The sequence below is a fragment of the Cottoperca gobio genome, chromosome 16, assembly GCF_900634415.1.
Source record: "Cottoperca gobio chromosome 16, fCotGob3.1, whole genome shotgun sequence".
In the NCBI taxonomy this organism is placed as follows: Eukaryota; Metazoa; Chordata; class Actinopteri; order Perciformes; family Bovichtidae; genus Cottoperca; species Cottoperca gobio.
Window position 1 is genome coordinate 25,401,790 of NC_041370.1, and position 11,112 is coordinate 25,412,901.

Below are 11,112 nucleotides of genomic sequence, written 5' to 3' on the forward strand. Positions count from 1 at the left end.
GGGGACAGGAGCTCCAGTAAGGAACCCCAATCTTCCCTTCTCCGGGCCACATCCTCCAGCTCCGACTGGGGGATCCTGAGGCGTTCCCAGGCCAGTGAGGAGATATAATCTCTCCACCGAGTCCTGGGTCTTCCCCGGGGTCTCCTCCCAGCTGGACGTGCCTGGAACACCTCCCTAGGGAGGCGCCCAGGTGGCATCCTTACTAGATGCCCGAACCACCTCAACTGGTTCCTTTCAACGTAAAGGAGCAGCGGCTCTACTCCGAGTCTCTCACGGATGGCTGAGCTTCTCACCCTATCTCTAAGGGAGTCGCCAGCCACCCGTCTGAGAAAACCCATTTCGGCCGCTTGTACCCGTGATCTCGTTCTTTCGGTCATGACCCAGCCGTCATGACCATAGGTGAGGGTAGGAACGAAGATCGACCGGTATATTGAGAGCTTTGCCTTCTGGCTCAGCTCTCTTTTCGTCACAACGGTGCGGTAAAGTGACTGTAATACCGCCCCCGCTGCTCCGATTCTCCGGCCAATCTCTCGCTCCATTGTCCCCTCACTCGCGAACAAGACCCCAAGGTACTTGAACTCCTTCACTTGGGGTAATGGCTCATTCCCTACCCGGAGTAGGCAATCCACCGGTTTCCTGCTGAGCCATGGCCTCAGATTTGGAGGTGCTGATCCTCATCCCAACCGCTGCACACTCGGCTGTGAACCGATCCAGTTACTGTTGAAGGTCACAGACCGATGATGCCATAAGGACCACATCATCTGCAAAGAGCAGCGATGAGATCCTCAGGTCACCGAACTGTAACCCCTCTCCTCCACGACTACGCCTCGATATCCTATCCATGAAAATCACAAACAGGATTGGTGATAAAGCGCAGCCCTGTCGGAGGCCAACATTCACAGGAAACGAGTCCGACTTACTGCCGAGTATCCGGACACAACTCTCGCTTTGGGCGTACAGGGATTGGATGGCCCTCAAAAGTGACCCCCTCACCCCATACCGGCACCTCCCACAGTATCACCCGGGGGACCCGGTCATACGCCTTCTCCAGATCCACAAAACACATGTAGACCGGATGGGCGTACTCCCAGGCCCCCTCCAGGATCCTTGCAAGGGTAAAGAGTTGGTCTGTTGTTCCACGACCAGGACGGAATCCGCATTGTTCCTCTTCAATCAGAGGTTCGACTACCGGCCGAACCCTCCTTTCCAGTACTTTGGAGTAGACTTTACCAGGGAGGCTGAGAAGTGTGATACCCCTGTAGTTGGCACACACTCTCTGGTCCCCCTTTTTAAATAGGGGAACCACCACCCCGGTCTGCCAACCCCTAGGCACTGTCCCAGACTTCCACGCAATGTTGACGAGGCGTGTCAACCAAGACAGCCCCTCAACACCCAAAGCCTTCAGCATTTCTGGACGGATCTCATCAACCCCTGCGGCTTTGCCACTGTGGAGTTGTTTGACTACCTCAGTGACTTCCATCAGGGAAATTGACGATGATCCCCCATCAGCTTCCAGCTCTGCCTCAACCATAGAGGGCGTGTTAGTCGGATTCAGGAGTTCCTCAAAGTGCTCCTTCCAGCGGCCGATAACCTTCTCAGTTGAAGTCAGCAGTGTCCCACCCTTGCTGTACACAGCTTGGATGGTTCCTCGCTTCCCCCTCCTGAGATGCCGGATGGTTTTCCAGAAGCACCTTGGTGCCGACCGAAAGTCCTTCTCCATAGCTTCTCCGAACTTCTCCGAACTTCTCCCACTTCTCCCACACCTCTCCCGACCGGGCTCCGTGGCAAACCCGGCCACCAGGCGCTCGCTGTCGGGCCCTCCCTCTGGGCCTGGCTCCAGACGGGGGCCCCGGGCTTCCTCCGGGCAGGGTCTCTCCTTTCCTTTCCCTTTCTTTCATGAAGTCGTTTTTGAAAACGAATTAAACTCAATAGATGGATTTAATTTAAGTCTACTGATTTAAATGCCAAATGAACTCTCAAAATACAAGATGATAATTAATTTACTAAATATTGTTCAATCTTACTGGCTATGTTCAGTTTGTGTGATATGTCTCTTGGTGGTCATTTTACAGACAATTTTTCAAAGGTTTAAAGAAAAGTATACTTTGGGGCATGTTTGCCTGGTTCATGAAGTCGTTTTTTTCACCACCTAAACAAATATCCTTTGAATTAAGATGTTCTATCTGCAGTAACTCAAGCTTCACCAAAATGTGATCCTCAAAATGTGGGCGTTATGGATTTTACATAAAGAATTGTTTTGCATGCTGTGATTGGTAATAAGTAGGTTATTTGCTTGGTAAGAACCCTGGTAAAACCTCCATTACCAACTCTCCTCTAGGAATGCCATCTGTACACGGCTTATGTCTAAAAATACTTCATACAAATCAGACTTACTTTCTTCACTTACTGTCAGTGCTGTGAGTGCATTCATTTTTCAGACTGGAAGTGAAAAGTGGAAGTAAATTGTGTTTTTTTTCTTTTGGATTCTTGTTATTGTTCCTTCCCTAGGCCTGCAGCTGACACGCCACCAACCATCAGACAGAATGTCATATGGATCCATTGACGGAGGCTCTTTTGGCAGCCGCAACCCGTTTGGAGGTCCTACAAGGCAGGGCTACCAGCCAGTAGGTAAGGACAAAAATGTTATTCTTCATGATTTCAGGAAAATGTAATTGTATCCTGCTCTTTCAAAGGGTCTACATCTAACAATTTACAACAATAAAAGGTTATCTCTTTAAATTGGAGACCATAATTACCATAAGATAATTGTCAATATGATTTTCCATTACCACCCTTTACAGAGCATTCAGTTGTGGTGTCAAAGGTTTACATACACATGTGAGGGAGACTTATGTCATGGCAGGGGATTTTAATTATTTCTCCAACTGCTCTTCTTCTGTGATTTGATTGAATGAGTGGGACATGTCCTTCTTTGTCATAAAACAGTTTGGTTTCTTTGATTCATTGGTGTTCTGAAAATATGTATCCAATGTAGCCAGCAGATATCTGGGCCAAGACTTAATTTTCCATGCACTGCCCATTGTTTACAGTCCGATAAGCAATTTAGGCTACATGCATCAAAATGAAGTTGACGTTTACAGCTAATCTCTATAAAAAATATCTTCATATGAATGCAGGTACTACAAAAAAATGCTAAAAAACTGTATTAAGCGTTTCACCTCTTTTTCTCTCCACACAGACTTAGTGACAGTTTGAGCACAGAATCTATTTTCTCGGTGTGGCATGCCACAATATTTAAGCTAAGGGGGAGAGTACAAAGACATGTTAGAAATTAATCAGTTGAAGAATAAAAATATGTATTGCACTTTTACAGATGCTTCATATCATTAACATGTCCTAAGAGTGAAGAACAGTAGCGCTCAAGTCTTATTTTTATCAGTTGCATGTCAACACTGTGGCTTTATGAACGCTTGCATCACTTTTAGCAGGCAGCCACTTACCTTCTTATAATTATAAGCAAGTAAATCAGAGTTCCAGTCATCACAACACATCACCATTATTCATAAGGAAACAATTCAAGCAATCAGCACTACACGTACATTAGTTTCTCGTCATTGTATATAATTACCTGCAGTATGTGTGTGTGTGCTCTTGTGCAGAGGTCACAGGTTTTCATAAGGATTAAGCCGTGTGAAAAGCAGCTTCATTGGATTTGATCCTCTCACCGCTTTCATTAGCCTAGTAATGGGGTAGGAGCAAGACAGAGCCCCTGAGGCAAAACCTGTTCCCAGCCAAACGGGGGTGTGTATGTATGTGTGTGTGTGTGTGTGCTTGAGAGAGAAAGATTGACAGATGGGGAGAGGTTTTGTACACATAAAGTTTGAGATGAATAGATGGCAAGTACAATACATTAATGTCTCCTGTTGTGGGCAGGATAAAGAATGAAGAACATCCATGTGCATTAATGAGAAACTGAGAAATGCTGTTGTATTCTTGCATTCAAAAACTGAAATGACACACACGGTCCACCTCACCTCAAAATACATAAAGGAATTCACCAAATGCATTCCAGATCCATTCAAAGGGTGTCTATATAGTATAACATGTCCCTCTTAGAGCCAATCATTTAAAAGCAAAATAATGGGTACCACATTCTCTACTGTCCCTACATACATTTATAATAGCATATAGCAGATACAAGATGCGATATGAAAGTAAAGCCTATAATGGAATAACATACTTTTCATATACACTATGCTGTCTTCGTATCTCTTGGGCACAAAAACGATAATATAGATATTTCAACTGATGTGAAGTGATTTTGAGACGATGAGTGCAGAAAGAAAATTACCCTATTCATACGCTCTAATCCATTAAAGTAGTAAAAGGTTGTAAACGTATATGTATCACGCCAAATGAGGGAGGTTTCCCTGACAAAATCTGTCTCAATGCCACACCTGTAAATGAACTGAGTAGGGGGAGCTCATGTTGAGATGGCTCTGTGTACAGCATTGACTGTACTAAGTATCATGTCATCGAACAATAAAAACAAAACATATGGTCAGGGTAAAAGTGTTTTGTGCAGAGAGAGTTGCTCTGTGAGTTACAGCTACAGCTCTTTTTGAGTGAAACTGCAGCTCTTGGTGGGAAGACCACTGGTTCTAAGCTAATCATGGTCGGTAGCGTTGACGAGCCTTCACGGTGGAGAGATGCTGTCAGACATGATGAACAGATTGTTTTTCTCTTCTGTGGCAGTGATCATAACATATAGCTCCACCTATGACTGATATACCTGATCTTCTCGATTCATTCAGGGCTGACTCATGTTAACTTGTTACTCTTACAGCATGGCTCTGCACTGGGACAGGTACATACAGAACTATCACTGTCATGCCCTCGGTCTCCACATCTCTATTTGTCAGATGCTAAACGCACATCATAGAGACATTTGCCCACCCAAGGAAATGTCAGTGAGATGGTCGGCCCGCCACTTCTGTCCAGACTAAGATATCTAAATATCTACTGGATGGATTGTCATGAAATGTCATGTTCCCCAGAGGATACATTCTGCTGAATTAGGCGCCACCATGAGGTTGACATATTTGGTTTTGAGTGAAATGTTTCAACAACTAATGGATGGATTGTCTTTGAATGTCAGACAGTCATGTTCCCCTCAGGATCAGTCACTTTGGTCTTTTCAGAATTGTTTGACATTCTAATGTTTAATGTTTAATGCATTGTCATTATGAGCATTATAGTGTGCTAATGTTAATATCCAGATCAAAGCCCCACAGTGCTGCTAGCATAACTGTAAACTTTTAAATATGTTAAAACGGAGGGCCCTGGTAAATATTGAGAGTATATTTCTCTTTATGTGTAGTATTTGAACATGTCTGACTTTGGTAACTACTATCTTGATACATTTTTCTACGAATAAAAATAATTGTTATCAGAAACAATTAAAGAATGCAAAATTCTGCACATAATTGCCTCAATGCAGGTTTAATGCAGTGATTCATTGTTACATAGTTTTTTTGTTGTATAAGCATGATTGCTTCTCCAGCTAGAATGAAGTTTACATGTTATTTTGAAGGCACAATTGCCCTCCCTCACTCTTACTAGCTACTCACACATAATCAGTGTTAACTATGTAAAACATGATTAACATTATTGATTCATATTTTTTGTCACTGAATTAATTTCTGAGGGAAGGTATGCAGCAATCACAACCTCAGTCAATTCATTTCATTCAAATTACAGAGAAGAAAATGTCATGCAATCCATGCAATTAGTGTTGAGCTTTATGAATAAGGCCTCTGGGCTTTTCTTCTGTTCAATGTTCCCTATTTGGCCAGTCAGCTCCAAATTAATAGGCCCTTATCTATCTGCTTTGTACTGTGCATGTATAGCATAGTATACTGAGTGTATGTTCATACCAATCACGTTTGACACTCGAGGGGAGTTGCTGGCACAATGAATGTGAATGAGGAAGGGAGGATGTGAAGGAGAAAAATAAACATCACATTTGCTTTTTGACTCTGGACACCAGCATACTGTACTCATATGTGTGCCCTTCATGGAATACTCCCTTTCACTCAGTGTGACAGTCAGCTTCTCTCTCCAAGTTGTGTCTATTGTGGACAGACAGATGGGAGCTTCAGTCACCAGAAAGGGGACTTTGATCACAATGAAGCCTAGGTACATTATGAGGGATATGCGTGGTGGTGGGGAAGGTTGGGAGTTGGCGGGGGGCGGGGGGGGTGAAGGAGCAGGAGCCTGTCAGATTTGCCGTCTGTTGCTCAGGCTGATCTGAAGGGGAGCTCAGGAAATGATCAAAGCCCAGGTTAAGTCTCTAATAGAGCTGTCTTTTAGGCTAATCTCTCTCCTCCCTCTCCCGGCAAAAGCTCTCCACCCTCCACCCTCCACTCTGAGAGGTGGTGTGTCATTTCCAGCACTGTCTCATTCAGGATGACAGGACAACACAGCTTTAATATCAACCCATATTGATATGCCATATGCTGTATTGAAAATGAAAGGGTGCAGAAAACATTTGATGCTTGACAGTTTACAGCAGCCACAGTTGTCATAGAATGATAGTATTATATTATTTTTATATATATATATATTTTTTTTTTCATTATATATTTTAAAGTACTTCATTCCATTTTTGTTTGTGGCAACCAATTGTTCAAATCCATAATTCCCTCTTAGCTTGTTGAATCAAGACAACTTTATTTATTTCGCACATTTGCCTCAAAGGGCTTTTTGGAGCTCTGAACTGTGTGGAGCTTCAAAACACTGAGTTGTGAGAATGTATGTTTCTCAAACTTTTAACTTTTGGGTATACAATAAAGTTGCCAGAAGTGTGACAATGAGTCGAAGAAAAGATGTAACATGTCTATGGAAGGGTAAGATGTACTATATACCATTCAATGGATTTTGATGGCATCAGTATTCTTCAAATTATATTATGCGTATATAAAAGGCACATTTAAGATTGTCATTGCTTGACAACAGTATCCCATCCCACCACATCTCTCATCCCAGTTTAAGGAGTCCCACCTGGATCCCTGTAGCAGACGGCAGGGTGTTAGACCTGACCCATGGATATGTCCACATTGTTAGTTCCAAGTGATGAGCTCTCTCGAGGCATAGCCCTGCTTATTAAGCATGAAGGGAGCCGGATGGTGGACTAGCTGTGACAGGGCTGTGATGAGCACTCGCTCCTGCAGCTCTATGCACTGTTGATGGGCAGTAAGCAGCCAAATTGGGCCATGTTAGAGACAGCCACGCATGGATTAATGGACCAATTTAGACACCATTGATCTCAAGTCTGGCCTTTTGTGACCTTGCATCCTTATATGAGCACTTTTATTGACTTTGGCTTCACTGTGCCCTCTGCACCTTCTCTCAGAATAGCTCTGGGAACTTTTGATACCACCAGGTGGCAGTGCACTTTCAGTGATGTTCATAGGTTTTCAAATTAGTGAGTTTTTATTGGGACACGGGGTCCCACATTTGTGACGGTCCCAGTCTCAAATGTGTGTCCCAAGCTTTGGTGCTCGCAGTACTACACTGTGTTAATGACCAAGGCTGGATTAGGAAATAAATAATTGTATTAGTATTTAAATTTTTGCTATTTAAAAAAAATATTAGCAGTTTTAATTAGGCAATATAAGTTGTTTAGAGCTGGTGTAAGCAAGTTAAGCAGGTCATATTTCCCTCTCTCATCTCTATTTTATATTGCGGTTTAAAGATCTTCAAGTTTTTCGACAAAAAGTACATTTAAAAAAGTAACATCTGAACACATCATGGTAACGTTTTAATTCGCATTTGCCCAATACTCATTCTAACTTAATAGAGTATGAACGCATCATAATGTAACTGAATGGAACCTCAGTTTATGTTAGCTGTTATTTAGCTAAGCAGGACTGTGCTAGAGCCTCCTCTCTGTCGGCAGACGAGCCGTCACTGCCATTACTCTGAGCAGCATTCATGGGAATGAACTACAATATATTAATAAGTGTCCGATTAAGTTAATTCTTCCAAATGTTTTTAAGGTTGTTCCTCTGTGGCATATTTTGGACTTGAAGGTATTACAAATTGTAAGCTTTACAGTATGTCTACCATACGGACGTAAATGTTGTGCGTGGCTGTGTTCCGACGTATAAACTGTCATATTTGTTAATTTGATGAGCAGAAATATGAGACTGATCAACGGACCGGTTTCGATCAGCGGTTGACTTTTAGAAATGTAACTGCTTCAGAATGGCAGGACGCGTATCTATCAGCACAACACTTGATGCGTTGTAGATCTGCGTATTGGATTATAAAGACAACAAAAGCACACTTCTTTTGCTTGCATCTTGAAATCCTCTATGCAAGAATAATCACGCCACACTCATGGAATTACAGTGGAATGTTTGATAAAGAATTACATCAAATCTCATACTGATACATTAAGATAATTTGGTCAGGTTTAAGTTTCTGCTGAAAAACAGACATGTCAAATCGAGAAATTACCAAATTCTTCTTTGATTAAAAATCAACCACACACATTTATTGAGCCAATCCGCCAAAAGTTTACTTATCAAACTACCTACAGCAGGGGGTCATTAAAACCTCTTAATGGGTGTGCCATGTACATGTACATTTTTTAATTATGAAAAAAAAAAAAGCAGGTACAATCAGCTCCTCAAACTAGCAAGCACACTCAAAATCATAACTTCGAGCCCACTTACCTATAAAGCCTCATAAATATCCTCTTTTAAGCAATATTTAAAAAAAGACGCTCCTAAGCCATTGCCAGATGGCCACATGTTCGTCTCCGGTAAAAAGATATCCACCATGAACATCGTCACATTGATAAAAGTCCATGAACAGCTGTTGCAATCTGTGAAATCAGCTGATCGATTTTTACATTGTGTGATCATACACAGTCATAACTTAATATCTTGTGCGCTCATCACGGTTCAGACACTTCCTGGTTTTAGCGCGGACTCTCATCGTTAGATTGACACTTCATCTGAGCCAATCGGAGCTTTGATGGGTTTTTTACAACCTTCATGAGCCAATGAGTGTCAACTTGATAAGAAAGTGCCCACCCACTTCTTTTGTTACAGACTGAGCCAGAAGCAGCTCAGCCTCTCAGTGGCGCGCATATCATATAGACAATGAACTGTTGATGATCAATGAAATGTTCGTTACATGCGTCACTTCCCATGGTTTGATTTTACAAAATAAAATGTATTTTCAAAATTCTATTTATTGTTCAGAAGAAAATACAAAAAAAACATAAAAATATTAGAAAAAAATGTGTTTATACTTCACTTCCTCTGTGTGATTACTACTAACAGGGAACATGGGTATATAATAGTTATTTATAAATAAAAATAATATTTTATTATTTTAATATTATAATATGTACACATGCACAGTTTGTTTATGCCTGGTGTTACTCTTAGAAAAATATGTCTAATAAATTAAGTTTTTATCCCTTTTATCTGAAATTGGAAGTTTTACTTCATCACATTTGGTTCTATGTTTTTATTGTGTTTTCCAGTCCATACCTACCAACTATACCCATCTTCAGGCATTTTCAACAACAAACTTCTGGCGGAGTGTATTTTCTTCAAATTCAGTATATTCAGGCCTCTATTACTCAGTGCCAGAAGCACTTGGAGTGATTATTCAATGTTTTGCCAAAAAGAGAGTTATCTTTTGAATGAGACCAAAATCATGCAGGTGGTGTATATGGTTGAAGAGCAGCTTTCAATTTACTTTTGGTATGTCGTTTGTAGGTATTTTCGGATAAATTCTCCCACCCTGTAAGAGGCTAACAGGCGGGCCGCGGTCCGAATCCGGACCCGGACCCAGACACCGACCTATCCGGACCCGGACTTATAATCAATAAATTAAGGGATTTTCAATTTTGCAGTTTTTCTCATTTTTACGGCACTGGTTTAGCGGTTCAGGAAACTCAGACCAATTACATGCGAATTAAGCCATCCCACATGATGCTACTCAGCCAATCAAATCTGTGCATTCCAGGCGGCAAACATTGAGACTCTGAATACAGACAGATGAGAGGCGAGTGACAGACGGAAAGCAATTAGACGAGTTAGCGATACAAGAAGAGACGAGTGAGCCGCAGACAGGGAGAGAAGACGGAGAGACGAGTGAGCCGCAGACAGGGAGAGAAAAATAACTACACATGGCGCTCTCTAAGAAGAGAAAAGTGAACAACGTTTTTTGACCAAACATACCCTCAAGTCTGAACTGAGGTCACAGAAAATCTCAGAGCCCAATATGATGAATCCAGCAGGATCCTGACTCATTCACTGCCCAACAACCTGCTCATGAATGTTCCCTCAGAGGTGCTTGGATTTTGGGTCAACACAAAAAGCAATTTTATTTATTTTCTCTATTTTATTTTTAAATGCAGCCCGAGAAAAACTTTATACATATCTACAGTAATATATATATACATATCTGTATAGTTCAATGTTAAGTGACAATAAATATTGTCTAAATGTTTTTGAATTGTTCTTTCTTTATTAGATTTGACAGTCAGTTGTTGACATGCAGACATTGATACAGCTACTAGGCTACTTCAATATATATCACACTAATTCATAACACAAGTTAGACATTATGATGTTCTGGACCTTTGCTTGCGGAAATTTTCTCTAACTGGACCTCTTAGAATTTTAGTTGACTACTCCTGACCTACAGTATGTTCAATCAAACACTAACACCAGCAACACTTACAGTATGGCCTAAAGATGGCAACCTTATTCATTCCTTCCTTGACACCTACTTAAAGGCCCAACAAATGTAAAGATTTTATTTTTTTGCACTTTTGACTAGATTTGACAGTGTATATATGCAAGACTGCAAATGGGGGCAAAGAGAGGGGTATGACATCATGTCATGCAACAAAGGTCCCATGGCTGGAATCGCAGTAGTAATGTGGCATTAGCTGTAACCATGTAACACTTGGCTACGAAGGCGCTCTGGATTTATGATAATTTTGCTGTGCCCCTATGATTTCCTCTACTGCTATGCTCTGATCAATAATTTAAATAGTTTTAATTTGTTTGGATTTAAAGTCAGATAATTTACCCACATTATGAAAATGTATTAAACATT

The 11,112-nt window shown here is 41.5% G+C and overlaps 1 protein-coding gene across 5 annotated transcripts in view; it reads left to right on the plus strand.

Moving 5' to 3' along the window:
- The window catches only part of tsnare1 (T-SNARE Domain Containing 1), a 183,013-nt gene that overhangs the window by 31,405 nt on the left and 140,496 nt on the right, over positions 1–11,112 (plus strand). For all 5 annotated transcript variants that reach the window (XM_029451829.1, XM_029451830.1, XM_029451828.1 and 2 more), the window contains exon 2: positions 2,509–2,628. In XM_029451829.1, coding sequence (XP_029307689.1) covers positions 2,544–2,628 — 85 coding nt within the window. In that variant the 5' untranslated portion in view covers positions 2,509–2,543. The remainder of the gene's footprint in view (positions 1–2,508; positions 2,629–11,112) is intronic.